The sequence below is a fragment of the Xenopus tropicalis genome, chromosome 4 (assembly GCF_000004195.4).
Source record: "Xenopus tropicalis strain Nigerian chromosome 4, UCB_Xtro_10.0, whole genome shotgun sequence".
Classification (NCBI taxonomy): domain Eukaryota; kingdom Metazoa; phylum Chordata; class Amphibia; order Anura; family Pipidae; genus Xenopus; species Xenopus tropicalis.
The window spans coordinates 39041069-39064787 of NC_030680.2; the positions used below are offsets into that span (position 1 = coordinate 39041069).

The following is a 23719-nucleotide window of genomic DNA, read 5'->3' on the forward strand; positions in this document are numbered from 1 at the left end:
GATTGGTGGAACTGGGCCAGATCAGGGAGGGACACTTTCCAGAGCCTTCACCTGCTCTGAACACTTCCAGGCAATTGGTGCCCTTTTCTGTGGTCTTGGAACCACATGTCACTTAGCAATGGTCCAGTGATGGGATCCTTCCAATAAATAAGGGGTACAAGCACAAATCATGCAGTCCCATGTGTCGGAATGAATAAAAATTCTCCCATACGGTATGTATACCTATATAAATAGGCATGAAAGGCAAAAAAGATTATAAACTGTAAACTGGTTAAAGGAGATATCCATCCAAATCATTTTGCACAATGAAAGAAAACAATGCAACTAACCAATATACATTAATGCAAACTTTGCACTTGGTTTTGAAGCGGATATAAAGCTACTGTCATAACAATTTGCCTACCAAAAGAAATTGTAAACCACACATTTCTAAATTCATAAATTATAAATGATCAATGATTTTAAAATTATTTGCATAAATAACTGTTACTGAAGGCAGTATCTGCCTGTACCTTTCTATTGTCCATCCTGGAGTTCTGGCTATTTAAGCAATGTAGCAGAAGTCATCTGATTAACCGACCTGTAAAAGGAGCATGCAAGAGTGCCTTCTGCTACAAGATTTTTAATGCAAATATATTTGGAAAGTGGCTTAGAACTACATTTTCTTTCATTAGAAAAAATATTATACTAGGGGTTACTTCCCTCTTTAAAGCTATTTGTAGATGTATTTATCAATGACTTAAAAACCACTGAAAATCCATCATTCATACGAAGTTTTTTGCTGAAGGAACACTTTAGGGGTCATTTACAACTGCAATATGAGCCATGTTTTTCCCCAAAATGCAGTGTTTTTTGCCACAATTCCAGTGCCATTGCAGCCAAGTGCAGCACTGCGTTTGTTGCAGATGTCAAAACAAATGCATGTTTGGGAATAATTCTTTAGATGCAAGTTTGAGGCATCAGGGTTCCCCTCAATAGTACCGAATAGTCAATTCTAATGCCATTTTAGGTAAGATTTGGATTAGAATTATTTGAGAACTAGTTGCTCTTGACAAATCCACTGAAAGTACAGTCTGAAACTAATTTGGGGTTACATTTAGGGTTATCATTTATTTGACAAGGTTGCCAATTTGCATACATGCATGCGATTATGAGCAATTCATCAGAAAATAATGGACAGGCAAATTAGCACTCACCACAAGTTGGAAAGAAGCATGTTCAGACACAAGTATCTTTGTGCATAACGTCAATACCACACTCAATTTTGTGTAAATGAGCTCTGTGATGTCCAAATGCATAGCTGTGCAGTGGGATTGGAAGCTGTCACGTTTAGGCTTCCACTCTTAATCTCGGGCTCCCTGAATTAAAGGCAGAAACATGGAGAGTGGAAGCCATTCTTGTACTGGCAAGTGTAGGGGTGAAAAAGCTGGCCACATATTCCCAGTTTTAAGGTCCCCATACATCTTAAGATCCGCTCTCTTGGCGATGCCACCTACGGGTGGGAGATATCGGGAGAATCCAGGCTAATTCGATCGTTTGCCTAACCCTAATGACGGGTATAGGCAATGTCGGTTAAGGGACCACATCAACAAGCCGATGTGGTCCCCGATCCGACTAGATTTGTTAACCTGCCGATTGATATCTGGCCGATTTCAGGCCAGATATTGGTCAGGCAGGCAATTGGTAGTGCCCACACATGGGCCGATTAGCTGCCGAATTGGTCTAAGGGAGCGATATCGGCAGCTAGAATCTGCCCGTGTATGGGGACCTTTAGTCAGGTACTTTAGACTGTCCTTTAGATATGCAAATGTTTGGTAGCCATCTGATTGGCCTGTTACTAGTTTTAGTTTTCAATTCAATAAGACCATGTACAAACAGGTGATAAAGGAAAAAAACTGATTCTGCAAATGTAGATTTAAATCCAATTTCATATAATTCCCTTGCACGTGCACTAAGTTTGTTTTGCATAGCGTGCAGGTTTTTAGAATGGATTTGTCTCCCCAATAGCTTTTGTAAATCTCTCCATATAAATCAGGCCCTATTGTTTCAATTGTTTGACTATTTAATATGCTTAACTGCACAAAAGGTTAAAACAAGGTTGGAGACACAGAGCCCTTGTTCCTATAACTAGTGATGCTGCATATTTCTGTAATTCAAACAATTGTGAAAATGAAACCCAAGCAATATCATGCTGAAACAATACTGTGATAACATAATGTCCAGATTTATGCTACTTTTTTTTATTAATGTAATATGTTATTTGAGTAGAGAGGACACATTCTAAAGTACAATTTTACCTTAGATATACAAAACCAATTAACTCTAATTTAAAAAAAAAATATATATATATATATTTATAGCTACATGTAACACATGGAACTGTTGCTGCAAGTTACTGAAAACTAAATGAAAAAGTTAAAGGAGAAGGAGGGTTAAATTACTGAGTGTTGCCCTCCAATAATTAGAATCACTTACCTGTAGTCGTCCTGAAACCCGTGGGTTGGGTGGGTTCGGAATGGTTTGGAATGACATCCACACAAGAATTGTGGGTCACGTGGGAGTTCGGCTGAGCTCTTCCTTTTGGCCTATCCTGCCCGTGACATTTCTATACCGCGCTTACACCTCCGGCAACCTTTATTTATAGGTGCTTGCCTGCTCCTGCTGCCCCCTTCATAATGTCAGAGATGGGGTGAGTCAACCTGCTCATCATTACTTACCTGACTAATGCAGCGTCGAGCCTGTTGTGCCCCCTTTTCCCTCCCCCTGGTACCGAAATAAGACAACGGACGACTTAATTTTGGGAGAGAAGGCCGCAGTTGTTTAATGTAAAATTTAATATAAATCAGTAAATATATATGTAAACAACCATAACTTGTATTAAACTGTTTGTAAGTCCAAACATTAAAACAGCAGTCAACTTATACCTCTAAGGAGGTCTGACCCTGAGCCCAGGCCCGGAGCCTGTGTCCTGTCTATTATCCAAGTCCCCTTCTAGGATTATCCATCTCCCTGAGGACCCCAGGCCTACCCAGTTACCCATTCATTTTCCAACTGCAACTTTTTAATTTCCTCTGGGGCTCAAAGTCGACCCCACCCCCGCAACTGCGACTACTGGACTCCTATCTCATAGGGAGGGAGGGAGGGATGCTGTTGATCCTGCTCCTTCTCCCGCCGGAATGATGTGAGTTCACATCCGGGGAGGGTCTTCCTTTCTTTTCCCTGCCTGTACCAACTGCAAAAAACCCATGGTGGGAGGGGGTGAAAAGGGGGGGTGGCTTTCCTCCTAACATAGTCATGCCCTGCTTCCCTAACATTTTATTCGGGTCATTGGGCTCCCTGATAACAGTTATCAAAAAAGGTGTAATTCTCAGCGAGCACCACATTGCAATGTTTTTCTTCTGCATCTTCGTTTTTCAATAGCCTAGCCCCTGCATGTGCAGTAGGGTAAAAAAGCCAGCTTTTTGCTTAATGTTCTGCTTTTCACTCTACTGCTTATGTGCACCCAGCACGAAAACAGAAGAAGCAGCCAGAAGATTGCTTCATGGTGCTTGCTCAGAAGTGCCCTGGGCTGGTTCAGTTTTCTGCTAAAAGGAGCACTGGCCTAGGTATCAGTTAATCACTTAAAGTTGCCTTACATTTGACAATCCCCTTTCCTTCAGTGAAAAAAATAATGTTAAAATCACAGTGGAAGGAGGTTCATTTAGGTATTGTTATATTATTAGGAACCCCCTCCTGAGACTCCCCTTCTTTTCCCCAAGCATGTAATTTTTGCTAAGAGATAAGGGTAAGGACATTGACACATACTTTGGCTGCTTAGGATTTGCATATTTCGCCTATTCAAAAATCTGATGCATATAGCAGCCAAAGTTACCCTGTGTGCCATTGTCCTTAAATGTCAGTAAAAATAACAATCATTTACAAAGTCACTTACTTTACTCATCAACATAAACATCAATTTTACACAACCTTTCCTTTCAAAATAAAGACTTTATTATAACTGAAAACAATGTGAACAAAAACACAAAAGTGGCTGTACAAATTACATTTCATTTGTCAGACCTCAGGGTTGATTTTGTTTTAGTTATATGATTAGCTGGATACTGTATTGCTGCCATATTTAGTATGGCCTCTCCACCACATAAGCCTTAATGTGATAAGGATGCCTGCATTAAGCTTTGCACCAGCAGCCACTGTGTACTGAGGGGGGCTGCTCTGCACCCTGCACTGATGTGAGTCCTACTGCCAGTAATAGAGACCAGCAGCCACTGTGTACTGAGGGGGGCTGCTCTGCACCCTGCACTGATGTGAGTCCTACTGCCAGTAATAGAGACCAGCAGCCACTGTGTACTGAGGGGGGCTGCTCCGCACCCTGCACTGATGTGAGTCCTACTGCCAGTAATAGAGACCAGCAGCCACTGTGTACTGAGGGGGGCTGCTCTGCACCCTGCACTGATGTGGGTCCTACTGCCAGTAATAGAGACTGTAATTACCCATGTGCCTAAGTAGTTTCCTTTTTTAAGTATCTTTTACAGTTTGTCTAAAAATTCTCTTTACATATGAATACTCATATGTATGCTGCCCATACCTAACCACTTCAACAAACAATTTTTCATCTTGTACAGTTTGTCTAAAAACTCTCTTTACATATGAATACTCAAATGTATGCTTCCCATACCTAACCACTTCAACAAACAGTTTTTCTTAATGGGAAATTCTATGCATGCTTTGCATTTTCTTCTTTCTGTGTGTTAGTTTCCATCTACCCAACATTCTGCTGTCTTCACAATTTGGATCTGATTTACTATGGGCTCTTACATACCAGTGTTTGGTCATGCGTTCCCTTGCGGTGGCCCTTTCATGTGTTCCACCTGCATTTGGTGTTCGAAGTGGTGCAGCGAGCAGACAGCAAAGAATGGGCTACATTAAATTCCTTGTAATGTAACGCATGAAAGAACCACTGAGTTTTGCACTCAGCTGCAGTAAATACTTATGGGTGCTCAATTCTCTGTCACCTTGATGATTCTATGTTAAAGGGGATTAAGGTGTCTTTTTATCTGCTTTTTCATGCATGCCACTGATTGGCCAAATTAGTCCACTTTAAAGAGAAGAAAAGGTAAAAACTAAGAAAGCTTTATCAGAAAGGTCAATGTAAATACAGCCATAAACACTCACAGAAAAGTCGTACTGTCTCCTTTTTGTAAACATGTTCTTGGGCATATGAATTCCTCTCTCAGAAAAATCTTTTCATTCTGGGGCCAGAGTCTGCGCAGCTCTCCCCTCTTTCCCCTCTCCTGCTCCCCCCTCCCACAAGAATACAAATGCATAAAAAAAACAAGCAGGTCAGAAATACCCTCAGAGTTCTTTGACCTATACAGAAGCTTCATTATCCCTGTGATTTTGCTCTGACACATAAGGATATTAGAAGGAAGAAATGTAGAGGCTTTTCATTATTTTGAGATTCTGTTATTAGAATTATATTGATCAGAAAATTTAAGAAAACTTTATGCTGGGTGTTTGTCCTATTCTGCATTCTGAATATACCAAAGTTTATATTACAGAAAAGATTTTCACGTTTGTCTGGAAATGAGCCCAGAGAACAAGAACTTCCACTTTGATCCCTGTATCTTTCCATTATATTTCACTTCTGAGGGTCTGCCTAATGTAGGAAGGACACTTGACAGCAGATTATGGGTCGAGTAAATACAGATCTTACATTCCCTATGAGAAGAATGTGCAAAGACATGGATCTGAAACTGTTGCTTCCCTACAAATTCCAACATCTTGAATGATGCCGATATTGTGAGAAATTGTCCCCTAAGGGACAAAATATGTACAGTAGGCTGAGACAATAATGTTAGCTTACTGTCACTTTCCTACCTACCAGCTTTATCAGAAAGGTCACCTTCCTACCTACCATAGTCTGTCACCTTTATTTAGTTTGCAGACTGTTTTCCCAAAGTGCATCCAAAAATTATAGGATTCACATTGTAGCAAATATTAACTATGTACAGTCTACACAATGTACAGTGACCAAAATATTCATCCCTGTAGGTATCTGCATGCTCGTGCTTTTAGATGGTTTCTTATTTTTAAAGTAGCCAAGTAGGTCTTTCCAGGGCCCACCAATAAGACTGTCCAGTTGTTGAAATCCTGTTGCCAGTAGTTGTGACCAAAATGTTTGCCCTCTCAGCCCAATATTGACCACTTCAATGTGAGCATTTTGCTAAAAGATCAGCTAGTTTGGCAACCTCTCTAAGGGCCCAAGCAAGAATTGAACTTGCAATGCCTGGTTTACAAGAGCAGCGCTCTAACCACTGAGCTACAAAGCCTGATGAAGATTGGCAAATCTTGCTCAATATTTACACTTATTACCTTTTCTACACAGCAATGGAAAGATAAACTCTGCATGTTATATAGCTGTTTCCTAAGGGTCCTTGCACAGAATCAGTTTCAGCTTCAAATGTATGAAACAGCAAAAAATATGTTTCTTACCAACACCCTTTTCCTTTTGCTCATTGTGTGGTCAGTTTCAAAATGACCCTAGCAACAGGCAGTCTTATTAATGACTGAAAGATGAATAATAAGACCATAAAGAGAAACCTGGCAATAAAAACCTAACCTGTAACCAAATCTGATTGGTTTTTGGTGCCTAGGCACTGAGTCAGGCCAATGAATAAGGGCACCCAAGGCAAGTCCCCAACATCAACAGCTACCTGCTACTTGTGACTTGCTGTCTCACTTTTACCACAGCTGTTCCAGTCCCGTTCCCAATTGGCAACTAAGGGCAGGACCAGGGTTAGAAGCAGAAGCGGCATATACACTCCCCCTGCCCCCCTTAGTTCCAGTCTGGGTTGACCCCCAACAACCACCTTGCATTTTAAATATCAGGTTAGAGGGAAACAGAATTGAAATGCAAGTTATTCTAAAGCCATAGCAAATTTTCTTAGCAAATAGATTTATCTAAATTATAGTAGCATAAGTAACTCAGGCTTAATAAGTACAAAACTTTTTGCTTACTGACTAATTTCGAGCTAAAAACACTAGGGAAAAACAACATATTTAATATAATCTGCATTATATGCAAACATGGAAAATTTTTGCTATGTATGGTAATGCATACAAGAAATCATCATAGTTTTTACTGATCTAGTACAGATATGGATTATGTTTCTAAACATCTGATTCTATTTTAGAAAAGTAAATTCAGAGTATATTTCTCCTGACATCGCACTACTTTGATATTGATCTTAAAATGTCTTATTAAATATACTTATTTCATTCAACATCACTGTCATTAGCTGAAGGTTTTGTATCAGTGGTTAAGGGACATTCTTGCAGTGGTAACTGCTGCGTGTGAATATTCTGTCTGTGTTTAGTACAACAAGCTTCTTAAAGTTTATGTTACAAATCTAAAGCTTACTGTTTAAATACCTCTTCAGTGAAGACCCTCTTCAAACAACTCTGTTACTATATATCTTACCCAGGGATTCAGAAATACAGTACTAAGCCATTTTCCAGAACCATATAAGGTGGTTCACTTCACAGGGTCACATCTAACAGCTGTCACCTTAACCCATCTGGGTTTTGTCTCATTAAGGGCATAAAATCACAGGGCTGAATAAGGCAGTGGACAATATATCTACATGTAATTATTTGAGAATGATGTATATAAAATACAGAACAAAATAATGTATCACCCTACACATAACTGTCTCCTACATATCTAGAACAGTTTTTAAAAAAAAAAAAAAACTGTTTGAGATCAAGTCTCTCATTTTGGACAGGCTGGAAGGAGCAAAGATCTTCACCTGATTGGATCTCTGTGGTGCTTTTGATCTGAATCTGGCAGGGTGATTAACAGAAGACCATTAATATATGGGATAACCATTACGACTATATGGTCATGTCCTTTGCTCTGTGCAATGCTCCCTCTATCTTTCAGGACTTTATTACTGATATTCTCATGAACTTCTTCAGTCCTGTGATGTGGTTCTTCTGTATGATATTCTAATTTCCTCCAACCTTGCCCAGTATATTCTACAAGTGAAACAGGTTATACTTTTCTAGATTCTAGATCATTCTTCATCTGGCTTTGAGATGGATCTCGCCAAAGTCCCTGCTCTACTGAAGTGGCCTATTACTGTGGGATTGAATCCAGTGCCTCCTAGGCTCTCCCAGCTTTTTTTTAAGTTGTTGCCCCTCATTAAAGCCCATACTAAAAGGGGGCCAACAGGTGTCATGGACCCCTGATGCTTAGGAAGTCTTTGAAAGCCTTTACTTCTGCTTCTCTTCTTGACCACTACTTGCCTATTTATCTGCACATTGCATGTGTTATGAATCCAATCCAGCCTGAATGGTCCTGGGTATGTTTTCAGCTTTACCACTATTTATGGATTGGCCCCATTCCAGGTTCCTGGCTTGGTTATTGAGATTGACTAAAAAGGATCAGCATCTAAACTAAGGTCTATTAGTCTTAGTGAAGTTGTTTGCACATGGGTAGGAAACTGGCTATAGGATTGGGTACAGAGGGTGGTTGTTAATGGTACATTCTCTACTTGGAGTAAGGTTCTCAGTGGGGTCCCTCAAGGTTCTGTACTGGGTCCACTTTTGTTCATAAACTTGTTCATAAATGACTTAGGGGAGCAATGTATCAGTGTTTGCAGATGACACAAAACTCTGCAGACCAGTCAATTCTATCCAGGATGTGGCATCTTTGCAGCAAGATCTTGACCAACTGGCAATCTGGGCGGCTAAGTGGCAGAAGAGATTTAATGTGGATAAATGTAAGGTCATGCACCTGGGATGTAAAAATTATCCTTGTAGATGATAAACTTGGCTGTAGCAAGCAATGTCAGGCAGAAGCTGCAAGGGCAAACAAGGTTTTGAGCTGTATTAAAAGGGGTATAGATTCACGGGAGGAGGGGGTTATTCTTCCCCTTTACAGAGCGCTGGTAAGGCCCCATCTAGAATATGCTGTTCAGTTTTGGTCTCCAGTGCTTAAACGGGACATTATTGAGTTAGAGAGGGTCCAGAGAAGGGCAACTAAGCTGATAAAGGGTATGGAAAGTCTCAGTTATGAAGAAAGACTGGCCAAGTTGGGTCTGTTTACACTGGAGAAGAGGCGTTTAAGAGGTGTCATGATAACTATGTATAAATATATAAGGGGATCATATAATAACCTCTCTAATGCTTTATTTACCAGTAGGTCCTTCCAACGGACACGAGGGTACCCACTCCGTTTAGAAGAAGGGAGATTCCGTTTAAATATTCGGAAAGGATTTTTTACTGTGAGAGCTGTGAAGTTGTGGAATTCCCTCCCCGATACATTATATAGCTTTAAGAAGGGGTTGGATGGATTCTTAGCAAGTGAGGGAATACAGGGTTATGGGAGATAGCTCTTAGTACAAGTTGATCCAGGGACTGGTCCGATTGCCATCTTGGAGTCAGGAAGAAATTTTTTCCCCTCTGTGGCAAATTAGAGAAGCTTCAGATGGGGTTTTTTGCCTTCCTCTGGATCAACTAGAAGTTAGGCAGGTTATATATAGGCATTATGGTTGAACGTGATGGACGTACGTCTTTTTTCAACCTAACTTACTATGTTACTATCTAATACTTCCATGAACCTCACAGTTCTGATTAACCCTATGAGTTGTACGTCCTTGGTCCCTTAAGTGCTCAGTTGGGCCGACTAAAATCTCAGGTCACCACAAATCAAGAAGATGTTTGAATTTGTCTCCAGGTACTGTTGTTGGCCATCATTTGTCCAAGATGTAACCTAACCCATGCATTGTTGGTGAAAACGTCACTTTATTGCCTTGTGGCGTTCTCCAGCAACTGCATGTTCCTAGTTAACCCTGGTCTGAAATCACCATGGACTTAATTGTAGAGTTGGCTAAATTCTGTGAGATGACTACCATTTTATTCTTGTAGCTGACAGATTCTTAAAGAAGGCTCATTTTGTCCCTTTGAAGTTCTCTTTGGTTCAAATTCTTGCCAGAGAACATTTTCATCTGCATGGCAGTCCTTGTCCTTCCTTTCAGCCTGTTAACTTGGTTTGGCTCTCTGCTAAGAACATTAAGCTCCATCTACCTCCTACCTGATTGGGTTCTGGTTTTTGTTATCCATATCCTGCTCAAGCCTTGTTAAAGTGTTTACCATCTAATTTTGACTTTGCCCTGCTCTTGTCTGTTCATTGTTTACTCTGGCCCCAACTCCAAAGTGTGCAGGTCCTTTGTCAGTTCCGTAGCAGATAATTTAAGTGCCCGCAAGGTCATCGGTTAAGAGTGGTGCTGGCAGGGGTTTCTCTCAAAGAAGAATTAGACCAAACTAGCTGTCACACAGTGCTCCCCAAAAGACTTTTGCAACATAATAGCTCCTATAACTAGAATAACTTGAAAAGTAATAAATACAGCCACTGTTGCCAGCATTTGTGATCCAATTGTTGGCCCTCATCAGCCCAATGCATATTACTAAAAGACTGACAATTTCGCAAAACCCTAGGCCCCAGCGAGAATTGAACTCGCGACCCCTGGTTTACAAGACCAGTGCTCTAACCACTGAGCTATGGAGCCGAACCTTTAGCCTGCTCCAATATTTACAAGTATTACCTTTTCTAGACAGCAATGGAAAAATAAATTCTGTGTGTCATATAGCTGTTTCTTAAGGGCCTTTATATATAAGTAGTTTAAACTACAAATTTATGCCACAGCAAAAACATGTTTCTTACCTACACCCTTTTCCTGAGCAACCTTAACTCATAAAACCCTAATAAACTCATCAAACCCTGGCAATAAAAAAAACTAACTTATGACCTCCATCTTGCTGCTCCTAACTTGCTGTCTCTCTTTTGCCATTCTTTTGCATTAATTCTTTTCACCCCATGTACATTTCAAGCTAAGTTACCCTTATCCATTGCTCCAAGCAATGGGCTTAGGGGACCATTTTCACAATTTTGCCAATGTTGCTTTAGAATATGATTCTGTTATTACCCACTATATTTTATACTCACATACCCATACTTTAGCTTGTAATATTTATTTAGCAAGGTCCGTTTTACCTCCCGTGGTCCAAAAGTGGTCCTGTGTGCATATGTCTTCCAGGAGGAACTGCCTCACCTGGATTATTTAGAACTAGATGTTAAATGGGTACAAAACCTATTCAACACAAAAAACAAACCTGCAAGAAAGCTACAAAAGGAAACATCAGTGAAAAGAAAGTATAACAATGCCTCATCACTTTTCCTTAGTACAATGAGCAAGTTAAAGGACAAGCAAAGACGCAAGTTCTAACCAGAACAAAGAATGGATTATTATTTTTTTTAATGTATATTAAAGTTAGATTACTCCTTGATTTTTACAGGATGAGTGTTCTTTATGAATAGGAATACATGGAATGTGTCCTGTGGAAGGGATACATCCCTTTTGGCCCTATGTATATGGATTTAGCTGGAGAGCTTGAGGTGAGAGGCCTTTGTTGGAGTATAAACCCTGATGTGAGCCATATATCTTAGTGGAAGTCAGGGAAAAGGATCTCTTGAATGAGAGCTCTTAATTAATGTAAGTTTGACTCCTCTCCTAGCATGCTCTTGGAGGAAAAAATTAGAGAACCCTTTACCTAAGAGAAAGAGTATCACTCGTAGTAATGTTCTAGCTAAAAAGAAGCAGAAGTTAAAATATCCCTATTTTCAAAGGACACAACCCCAATACATACGTTTTCATATAGACATTAATGTAGTAAAAAAATAAAAGCTCAACACCATCTATGCACAATGTTCTGAGAAATGAAAACTGCAATATAAAAATAATTTGATAACAATAAAAATGAGAAATAGAAAGAATTTAAGAGAATGTAAGAATGGACATTTGCCTCTTTTTCAACTTTAATAACTTTTACTCTACTCGAAATAAAGGAGAAAACGTATTTCTTGCTATAATCTTCAAACTGCAATAATCTTATTTTTTTCTAGTTCCCTAACAGTCCACAGGCATTTTGATTGTAAGTATGTTTTAGGGGCCCATTTATCAATGTACGATGGGGTACGAGTAAAAAAAAAACGTATTTTTTCCGTTTTAGAACCGTGCTATTTTCTGTGACTTTTTCATTAATTTGCACGACTTTTTCGTACTTATGCGACAAAATCGTATTTGTTGCAACAAGTACAAAAGTTTTGGAATTCATTCAAGCTTCGTTATCGTGACTTTCCTTGGGCCAGGTTGGAGCTGCAGAGTGCCATTGAGCCCTATGGGAGACTTTCCTTGGGCCAGGTTGGAGCTGCAGAGTGCCATTGAGCCCTATGGGAGACTTTCCTTGGGCCAGGTTGGAGCTGCAGAGTGCCATTGAGCCCTATGGGAGACTTTCCTTGGGCCAGGTTGGATTTGCAGAGTGCCATTGAGCCCTATGGGAGACTTTCCTTGGGCCAGGTTGGAGCTGCAGAGTGCCATTGAGCCCTATGGGAGACTTTCCTTGGGCCAGGTTGGAGCTGCAGAGTGCCATTGAGCCCTATGGGAGACTTTCCTTGGGCCAGGTTGGAGCTGCAGAGTGCCATTGAGCCCTATGGGAGACTTTCCTTGGGCCAGGTTGGAGCTGCAGAGTGCCATTGAGCCCTATGGGAGACTTTCCTTGGGCCAGGTTGGAGCTGCAGAGTGCCATTGAGCCCTATGGGAGACTTTCCTTGGGCCAGGTTGGAGCTGCAGAGTGCCATTGAGCCCTATGGGAGACTTTCCTTGGGCCAGGTTGGAGCTGCAGAGTGCCATTGAGCCCTATGGGAGACTTTCCTTGGGCCAGGTTGGAGCTGCAGAGTGCCATTGAGCCCTATGGGAGACTTTCCTTGGGCCAGGTTGGATTTGCAGAGTGCCATTGAGCCCTATGGGAGACTTTCCTTGGGCCGGGTTGGAGCTACAGAGTGCCATTGAGTCCTATGGGAGACTTTCCTTGGGCCAGGTTGGAGCTGCAGAGTGCCATTGAGTCCTATGGGAGACTTTCCTTGGGCCAGGTTGGATTTGCAGAGTGCCATTGAGCCCTATGGGATGCTTCCAAAAACATGCACTGAAGGTTCAAAATCAGAAAGTTTTTCACGCCTTTTACGATTGTTCGGATATGAAAATTTTGGAATTTTTGGATTGTACCACAATATTTTTGTACAACCATGATCCGAAATTTTCGTACTTAGCACACATCAGAAAATATCGCATTTAATCTGATCATACTTTTAGAAGTCCGAAATTTGGACTTTGATAAATGGGCCCCTTAGTGTTAATTGTGGGTTCCATGTAACCATTTTAACTGATTAGAAAGTGTTTCATGAATTTTGATTGCCTCAAGTAGCATGTAGTAGTGATTGAAACACCATAGGCCTTAGCCCTAAGAAAATTAAAGGACAAGGAAAGCTGAATTCACTTGGGGTGTCAATATATTAGCAATGTTTCACAAACTACAGGTACATGCTGGCATGGCACTGCTTTAAAAATTCTCTGGGCTGGTACCCAGGGAATACATTTAGTAAATGAATGCACTGGGTTAATTTCCTTGCCTGTATATTGTATACTGTATATGAAACCCATAAAATAATTTGGTCACACTCGGATGGAAAATTTTTACTGATCTGACCAATATGCAAGAGGGCAAGTCCTTGCAATTTTAAGTCAGCCATTGACATAATCGATGTTAGTATGGAAGTTGACCAGCTATTTCACTTTGGATAGTCAACAGGTATGGAATCTATTATCCAGAATGTTTGAAACCTGGGTTAAACTCGATAGGGGTCTTTTTGTAGTTTGAATTGCAATACCTTAAATCTACTTATAAAGATTAAACACACAAGGTACTGTTTCATTATTACATGCCCCAGAGTCTATGGCAGCTGGCCTTCCTGTGTTTTGAAGTTTTCTGCATACTGGTTTTCTGGATAATAGATGCCCTCTGATCTGCTAAATTAATTATTTTGGGGGCCAAAACATACAGAAAATTGCCAGTTTGTTGAAATGTAGCTGGTACTAAACCTGGCAGTCATTCAGTGAAAATCCCACTATCTCTATCTCTATCTCTAACTTGTTACATTCATTAATCCAATTACACAAAGCCTGAGGCAGGCACAGATTGGCAGGTCATATATAGCTCATTAGTCTGAGATACTTAGTTTTGTGACAAAGAGCAGGCGCATGTTTCTATGACTTCATAAATACAGGTTCCTCTTAGTCCTGCCTGAGCCAGCAACAAATACAATAATTACTAAATTGTTCCTGCACTATTGGGATGCAGGTGTCATGTACATATCTGAGTATGTATTCTGTTCCATACAAGTTTGATTTTACTACTGAAAAGAGTTATTTAACCAACAGATAATGTATTTGATAATAATTGACCTGTTAAAGAATCTTATCATATCAGCATATACATCACTAAATATTTCCCTTAAACCACCATTTTGTGATGGACTGTGTGCTCCCTCAGAAATCACCTGACAGGAAATAATGCAGCTGTAACATAACAGGAACAAGTGGGGGAGTAAAAGGCAGAGCTCTGACTATTCATTGGCTGATGTAACCAAGTGTGTATTTGTGCTCTTGATTTGAGCTCAGTAAATTTTATGAACCAGGGGACAACGCTTGGTACTTAAAATGTCACTTTTTCTATTTAGGATTATCCAGCAGTGTTTTACATACAGGTCATTTTATGCAATATATTTTTATAGAGACTAGCAATGTTTAGGCGTATAATTCCCTTTAATAATGAAATGCATACTGTTTGTGCCAAAAGTATTTTTCTCGTGCCTGAAAACGCACACAAAAAAACATAAAAAAGTTACTTAGTGTAAACAGTAATGTACACATCACCTCAGCTTTCTGAAGTTACTTTGCAGCAAATATGTTTTTCCACCGGCAGTAGAAAGGTATCACAGATTTACTAAAGGCAAGAAAACTTGCAAAAAATTGTATTATAATAAAATGCAGTAACTATACGATAACAGGTTAGGTAGATGTATGTATTCCCCATATATTTAACACTGTACAATGCCTTCCTAAGACATTAAGATCTTTGCCTAGTTCCATTTTAGTAAATAACAAATCCTATAATAAAATGATATCCTCAGCAGTACTTTTTTCAAACACTAAAAGGGACATTAACTAAACCGTTGGCTTTTTGTCTCTGAAACTCCAAATTTGCTACAGAAAAAAAGTTCGAGATATATTATGAATCAAATCCACGACAATTCCTTATGCAAATATACTCCAGCTAAAACCTGTAGTAATAACGTAGAAGTCTATGGCAGATGTCCGTTTTACAGTTGGGAGATCTTTCTTTGCTTTGTGGTTTTTTGAGGTTTTCGAGTGTTTTAGTGCAGGTTTTGCCATTCACGGAACTGAGTTTTTTGTGTTTTCAAAAAAATAGAAAAGATAAAAATTCAGGTTTTAGTAAATCCCCCCTCTATGTGACACTTTTTGTAAGAGAAGGACTAAAGCATGCTGTTAGAATGTTAGAATATTCAGGATATGTTCAATCATTCGTAAAATCAGGCAACGGCACACAAACACTTTGTCACCTGCCAGAAACTCCCTAATGGTGACAAAAATATCTTTGCATTGGTGATACTGGGAGTCTCTGTGTCCAAAACTGCTGTATTGTGTAATGGCTCTTTCAACATTTTATCTGTTTTAGACACAGAGATTTCTAGGACTGTCAGTTCAAAGGTATTTTGGATGTTTGCAACTGGCTTTGTCACGCTGTCTGACACTATCCTATAATCATATATATATATATCCAGCAAGGATTATGGTTATAGCAACCAGAGCATTTTGCTCTCTGCTAGTTAAAGCTTATACAGAAGTAGCAGGCTCCACTCTGAAAATCAAAAGCAAGCGTTTCAGATGGTAGGTCGACCTGTCGCTGCTATGTGTGCTTTAACAAGTGTGGTAGTCACTTTTTCCAGGGAACTACAATATTTTGGAGGAGGAGTTGATCTACTTAAAGACACAGCATTCAAAACAATCAAAATAGCCCTGCGTCCCATTGACCTAACAAGAGAAACACAACCTTCCTTGTCTGTCAGGCCAGGGGTGATTGTGCATTTGTGAGGCAGTCTTTCCAATAACCAATGGGTGGAGACCAAAACAAGAGTGATATTCTCCTTTAGTCACTTGTATGCCAATTTCCTGATGTTATGGGTGCCTGTAAATAAAAGCTTTGATGTTTCTGGGGTGGCAATCGCCTAACAAGTAAGTGTACCATTAAATGGGATTTATTTCAAATGTTTTGTAGCAAGACAAAATGCTCATAAGCACCCTGTGTGTCATTGTCCTAACTAAAAGAGTTTATTTCTATCTCATTTCCATTGTTTAGATGCAAACAGATGAAATAGATAGTGGCCATATTTAAACTGCCAGTGCCCTCCTGTTTAACTGTAGTCTCATTCTATATCAAGTGCTCTTGCAAATGAGATAATTGAAGAGCTGCTAATTAGGTCACATGACAGTAAAAGCTAATTAGGATATATAAAAATAGAATGTTAATTAGGGTGGAAATGAACAGCTTGTGACAGTTGAGGTCACTGTCTCATGCAGAGCAGGAGGGGATGTACATTTTCCACCCCTTCATATCAAGGGAGCATGGATTCAAACCCCAATCCTAAAATAAAAACTGCAATCACAAATCTTTAGTTCTAACCGTATGTGTAAGAATCAAAGTATTTGCCCCTCAATAACCTTCTATAAAGGCCACATAAAATAACAATGAAAATAAATCTCACTTATTCTGTAATTGAGGGGCACAGAAGGGGGTATCATTACAATGTCAGATACAGTGCCCCATGCTAATATGTTCAAGTAGAGAAAACAAACTAAGGGCAATGGCCCACAGGGAGATTAGTTGCTGTGGTTAATCTCAGCTACTGCGGGGTACTAAGCTCCCCAAAATGCCTTTCTAATGGCAATAAAGTGATCGCCTATAGAAATGCATACAGGAGCAAACTTTGGAAGAATTAAGCATAAGTATATCTCCTAAATAGGAACATATGAACATATGCTCTAGCTTGCAGATACAATACCAAAGTATGACTGCCTACAATGTGACACTACTGGCAGCAGCTCCAGGCAAAAGCCTGCCTGGTCATAACTCTGTCAGTGTCAGAATAGCCCCCCAAGGAAAGTAGGCTGTGTGCCTGTAAGTCAATAAAATGCTGTTACAGAGCTGTGTATGTTTGCCTAGAATTTTAGCCAGTGTTATGGTTGTTTTATTGACAGCCTCAGTTACTTTTAAAGGTGATGGCGAACGGGGAAGGGGGGGGGATTAATCTCGTTAATCTCGGCTACCACAGGCAACTAATCTCACTGAAATGCCTTTCCACTGGCAATAAAGTGAATTGTTGTTGGAAAGGCATCATCTTTGTTCTCTGAAGTCGCATGGAAAGTGACGCATATGCCTATTCACTGCCAGTGGGAAGGCGTTTCAGGGAGATTAGCCATCCATGATAGCCAGTAACCTAAACCTGTACCAGCCACAAAATATTTAAGGAAGCTATTTACTCCAGATTAAGTAACATATAGCTGAGTACTGCAAATAGCACTAAATGCGTGTAATTAAAATGTTCCATTTTCTCTTTTTAGGTTAATGAGACATTTCCAACAGTAACTGCCGTTGTGTAGGCGGCCAATATTCTGCACCTTGCTTTCAGCAATTCCCTTAGTACAACCATGAGCAGTCCACTGTCACCGACAGATTATGACAGCCTGGAAATCCAGCAGCAGTATAATGACATCAACAATCGATGGGATCTGACAGATGATGATTGGGACAATGAGAACAGTTCTGCAAGACTTTTTGAGAGGTCCCGGATCAAAGCACTTGCAGGTGAGCTAGTTATCAATACATGCAGTATTGAAGTAAGGTACTGGAAAATATGGCACAAACAGTAAAACTACCGCTATTGCAGTGCTTTTCTGCTATCCCCCATATGCAATAAAATGCACTAAGTTTGCCCAGGAGCAGTAACCCATGGCAGATGGGATTGTTTTTAAACAGGTGACCAGAAAATTCTACCTGCACATTGCTTGCTGTGGGCTACTGCTCCTGAGCCTAGCTATGTGTATCAAAAAAAAAAAGAACAGATTTGCAGTGGCTTGAATCACAAATATTGCAAAGCAGAATGAACATGACTTTTTTCTTTGTTGCTATGCAGTTTCTATTTTAATCTCTTCTTTGTTGCAAATGAAACCAAAGGTTTTTTTTCACGAGGGAGGTATTATATACACTGATTGTCCAATAGATCTATTGTACATGTAGTTTCCCTTTGTTTCTTTCTGTTATTAATCCAGAGAATTTGGTGACTAATAAATCCATACTCCCAGCCATAAACTGAAGCCAATGATGAGATTATTTTCTACTAATTACTAAATTTATTTTTTTCTCTTTTCAAGAATTCACTAAATATTTACACTGCGCTATTAACATCCACAACTACACAACTTTAAAATACTGTAGCAGTGCTGATATTTTTAAGTACTTTACATAATAGTTTTGATTATAGCACATTAACATAGGAACAACAGGACAAAGCTTCAAGGATATTTCTTCTTCATCAGAGCTATGAACTTGATGAAGGTACTATGCCCCCAAATAGATGTGAAATGCAATAATAAAACTATTAAAGAACTTTAAAGAATAACTAACTTAACAAAAAAATAAGCTAGAAATGCTTCACGTCATGTTTGGGCTTCTGTACCAGCCTAAGGTGAATACGGGCCTGTAGCAGTAAAGATCTGTAAATTCACAGTAGCTACCCATCTTCTGTTTTGCTGATGCTCTGTGCTGCTGTCAATTACCTGAGCTTAGCGACTGACTTAGAATATATAATATATAAAAGAAGTCACAATACAAGGCTAATTAGTTAATTAATTTAGCCCTGTAGCATAGGCAGTGTTGGATTGGCCCACCCGGATACCAGGAAAACTCCCGGTGGCCCGAGGCATTAGTGGGCCCTCTTGCTTTTAACTATTTGGACAGTTGCATGGTCATTACCAATTTCTGTATGAGAAAAAGAGATGGAAGGATAGAGAAAAGAGACTTGGATAATCAAGAGGTTTCGGAAGAGAGGTTGAGTGAGTTTAGAAAGTGGGCCTATGGTCCAAGGTTTTCTTGTGGGCCCCTGGCATCTCAGCATAGGCTTCTATGATATAGGCTTCTATGATATGTGAACCTCATTTTCTGCTTGATGACCCTAACCTTAGTTTCTCAGCAGCTGCCCAAACAACACTGAACATATGAGTGTCACTGACAGTTGAAACATAATCTAGGACATTGAACCCCAGTGTACAACTTTAAAGGTCTGAATCAATATTGTTACAGAGATTTTAAAACTTTTGGCTGGTGCAGTAAATCCACTATATAAAATATGACATTTGTGTGGGTTTAGTTTTCCTTTAATGTGTATAAACTATACCTATGTTTTCATCACCAATTCACACTTATTGCTTGAATGCAATTGAGTTTTCTTTTCCTATGAGAGAACTGTTCTTTGTGTACCTTCCCAAGTGCGGGGATATTTCAAGTCAAATTAAGGCAAGTATAATGTATTACATTAGGACTTATAATACAGGACCTTTTTTACCTTTCTAACTAAAATTAACTACTAAAGTTAACTACCAATGGCAAAATAGCTGGATATCCCAGGCACTATTCTGTGGGATTATTGTTTAGATATTATTTCAGCCACACTCATGCAAAAGCAAATTGTGCAATAATTTAGCTTACATGATTGGTTGTATAAAAAAAAATTTCAAAAATTCGGGTGTGCAGCATGTTTTAGAATGTGTCCTGATTTTTTGAGCAGATAGTGCCTAACCCATTGTTATTTTTATGAATCTATTAGACACACTGTTTTGCTCTGTTTTTAGAAGAGCAAAAATCTGCTAGAACAATTTTTTGGGTTAAAGGTCCTTCAACAAAAAAATATGAACAGGTATGGGACTTGTTATCCAGAATGCTCGGGTTTTACGGATCAGGGATCTTTCCGTAATTTGGATCTCCATAACTTAAGTCTGCTAAAAATCATTTAAACATTAAATAAACCCAAAGGATTGTTTTGCCTTCAGTTAGGATTGATTATATCTTAGTTGGGATCAAGTACAAGATTCTGTTTTATAATTACAGAGAAAAAGGAAACCATTTTTAAAAAATAGATTTGCTTATAATGGAGTCTATACTTTAAAGTATCTATTTTTTTAGAGCTTGAGAAAATAGTGGGGAGCTGAAGTGAAAGACTTCCTAATTATGTAGAAGATTCACCTTAGAGTAAAGGGAAAATAAACACACCCTGACACAGGCAGCTAAGCAATGCAGCAAAACTAGTACTTGTCCACAAATATGTATGCAGGACTGTGTACTAAGCAACATTGTTCAAAACAGATTAGTACTGAAATAAATGGTTAACAAATGCCTTTGCAAAATAACCTTAAATAAAATATACTTATTTGAAGTTCATATGAGTATTTTCTGTGCTACTGAAAGAAATGGAACATTTTGCATTTCTTTTAACATGTCCAATAATAGATCTATTATGGGCAACTAAAATCTTGAAATGTATTGGGTTTTCCTATATTACTGACTTGCTTCACAATAATTATCGGTTAGACCCTTTGCAATCTGGCTTTCGACCATTACACTCTACTGAGGCTGCCTTGTTTAAAGTTACAAATGATCTTCAGGTTGCTAAAGCCAAAGTCTCTTCTATTTTAATCCTCCTTGACCTGTCATCTGTATTTGATATGGTTGAACACTCCCTCCTTATGCAATTTTTATATTCACTTGGTATCCATATCTCTCCGTATCCATATCAGGCTGCATCCTAGCTCTTTCTTACCTTTCAAACCAATCTGTCTCTTATCCTAGTAAACCCTTATCACTAGTTCCACTTAATGTAGCGGTGCCCCAAGGTTCTGTATTTGGTCCCTTGTTTTTCCTCTCTGTATTTGGTTGATCTCATCCACTCAAATAGCTTTATATATCATCGATATATTTGGAAATCCAAATATATTTAACAGCCCCTATAACTAGGAACCCTGGAGCTACCGCCACCTCCTGACCAAGTGGTAGTTCCACAGTTCCCTCTGCAGTGTGAATAGGCATAGCACACTTACGCCAAACATTGGAAATGATGCCAGATAGATTTCTGCATGGTTGCCTCTGATTTGTGACAAAATGTGCACGCAGTTGCATTACTTGACAATTGCACTCAAAGTTGCCTTATTTATTATGCATTACTATTATCTTTCCATGGTCATAAACTCTTTCAACTCAGCTTGTGCTTGGGGGGGGGGGTATACTTTGAATCCTCTCTCCTTCTCTGATCATATTTTCACCAAAACCTGTTGTTTCTTTCTATTTTAATATGCCCTAAATCCATATCAGCTAAGATGCAGACTACTGCAACTTGTTACTAACTGACCTCCCTTCTCCTGCCATCTACCAGAGAACAGGTCCCTCCACTGAAATTTTTATCATGGCTTCTCATACAGCAAGGATTAATCTGCTAATTTCTGCACCACAATGTATCTCTTGTGTCTCGATACATTCCTGGCTGACTTCTCCATTCCTCTCAGAACCACCATTCACTTGCACTGCTGTTTCCTCCCTTAAACCATTCTCTTTTGCTGCTCCTTACATTTGGAATGCCATCCCTGAATTCCTCTGAAAAGAAACTGACTTCTTCATGGAAAACTTGTTAGACAGTGCTCCAGTCAATGGGGGCAGGTGGGGGAAGAAGCATGTAGGTGTCCCCCTTGCCGCCCCCTACCCAGCAAGATAAGCAGCCTACATTGGGGCCCTGTACTTACAGCACTGCACTGCACTTACTGCAAAGAATTGCACTCAGGGGAATGCAATGCTCAAGGAATGAGCACTAAGGGGCTTCCTCATGCAATCGCACCCCTGGGGTGCTTAAGCTGCTCATATAAGGTCCTTTTTGAGTGATACATGCTCATGTATGTAGATGTAAGTTTTACAAGTAAAGAATTACATTTTATCGCATAGTGGGACAAGACATGACCTGAAATAACTTCATGTGCCATTACCCTAAGGCTGCAGTGTGGAAGAGATGATTGATGGAGATATCACAATGTGGCATTAAAGGCCCTTGCCAAATGTTTGGATTACATTTGCTTATCTCTAAAGCATACTGGGAAAATAAGTGGATCTTTAATGTATGGCCATCTTAAATCTGAGCCAGTCTCACGTCTTTTGTCAAAGTTCACCTACATCCATGATACATAATTTACCACCTGTGGCTATAGCAGTATGCCCCACAAGAATACTTCTTCCACAACTCCATAGATGGCAAATCTTCTCACATACTACAGAAGTAAACAAAATATTGTCCAATGTTATTTAGGCATGTAAAAAACACAAGTAAGCATAGTGTGCTTTATGGGTGATTACCTTTATAGCAGAATACCATACACCTTATCACGAATAGTTAAAGTATTTTGATCCTTAGATTTTTATTGGCATGTTAGCAATAAAACATCAGATGAAAGCTCAGATCACACATTTCTAAGGATGGGGGAAGTAAGTTCTTATACATTCTTATGTAAGGGGGGAGCAGGAGAAGGGAGAGCAGACTCAAGCCCTAAACCTGAAGGAGCCCTAAAAGAGAGGAAATCTGATACCGAAGAACATGTTCCCAAAAAAGGAGACAAGAAATCCTGTGTTTCTTTTGATAGAGGACTGCTTATGGCTGTATTTACATAGACCTTTTTTGATAAAGCTTACTTAGTTTTTACCTTTCCTTATCCTTTAAATACTATTGACCAACACATTCTTATCAAATTTTTCTAGTTCTGTGCTCAAAAAGCTTTTTTTATTTTCCTTTCATCTTTCTCAGTGATCTTTCTTTTAATCTTGTTAACATAATTCCACTTCTCCTTAGGGTGGAGTTTTCAGACCTCTAAAACTTTGCACAACTGTATCTGTTAAATATTATTACTATGCATATTACACTAGCCCAAAAAATGCAGTCTTATATTTCTGGCCCTAGGATATAAAATTCTTGATAGCAGTATCTGAACTTAAGAGTAGAAAAAGAAATGTAACTACTTATTTCCCCATTAAAAGCAGGTTCTTCCTTCCTACCTTTACTATTGCTGTTTATTAAATGATCACCAGATGTCAAATAATTTTATGATTTTAGCCATTCTTTTATTAAGCTTCATTCTTTCTTTGTCTATACTATGGAATATAAAATGGATTTTCAGCTGCTCACTTTCCCCAACGTTAGTCTATATTGAATTTTGCCAAAATTCTTTTCACTAAAAAAACGTTGAATTTAAAAATATTGTAAAATTTGTTTTATGGCTATTATTAATAACAACAACTATAAAATCAATGACAATTCAATGCCTTTCATTCTACTTTGCAGTCTCATATATCTCTATTGTGTCCTTCCTCTTTAAAAGTCTTTCTTGCTAACCACCCATGCTATAGTCTCCAGACCATGCTGTTTTCTACTTTAACACTTTAGAAAACTCAAAAGGCCTTGTTTACTATACACAGGGCAGGGTACTTGTTTACCTGCTTATAGCATGTTGCACCTTACCCTATAGGTTGTAGCCAAGGTCACACCTCTTTATTCTGCCAGAATGTATTGCAAAGAGCTGCACCCTGAATACAGCACTGCTGGAGTTTGATAGCTGCCCTTTAGGGATTGTTATTGGACGGAGGACCCTGGCTGCTGCTA

The 23719-nt window shown here is 39.3% G+C and overlaps 1 protein-coding gene and 1 non-coding gene across 3 annotated transcripts in view; one reads left to right on the forward strand and one right to left on the reverse strand.

Moving 5' to 3' along the window:
- Nucleotides 1-23719, forward strand: part of sptbn2 (spectrin, beta, non-erythrocytic 2) — a 97427-nt gene that overhangs the window by 7327 nt on the left and 66381 nt on the right. For both annotated transcript variants that reach the window (XM_012962405.3, XM_004913695.4), the window contains exon 2: nucleotides 17598-17841. In XM_012962405.3, the coding sequence (XP_012817859.1) occupies nucleotides 17685-17841 (157 nt within the window). In that variant the 5' untranslated portion in view covers nucleotides 17598-17684. The remainder of the gene's footprint in view (nucleotides 1-17597; nucleotides 17842-23719) is intronic.
- Nucleotides 10499-10571, reverse strand: trnat-ugu. Its single transcript has one exon. It is a non-coding gene; the product is annotated as a tRNA-Thr (tRNA).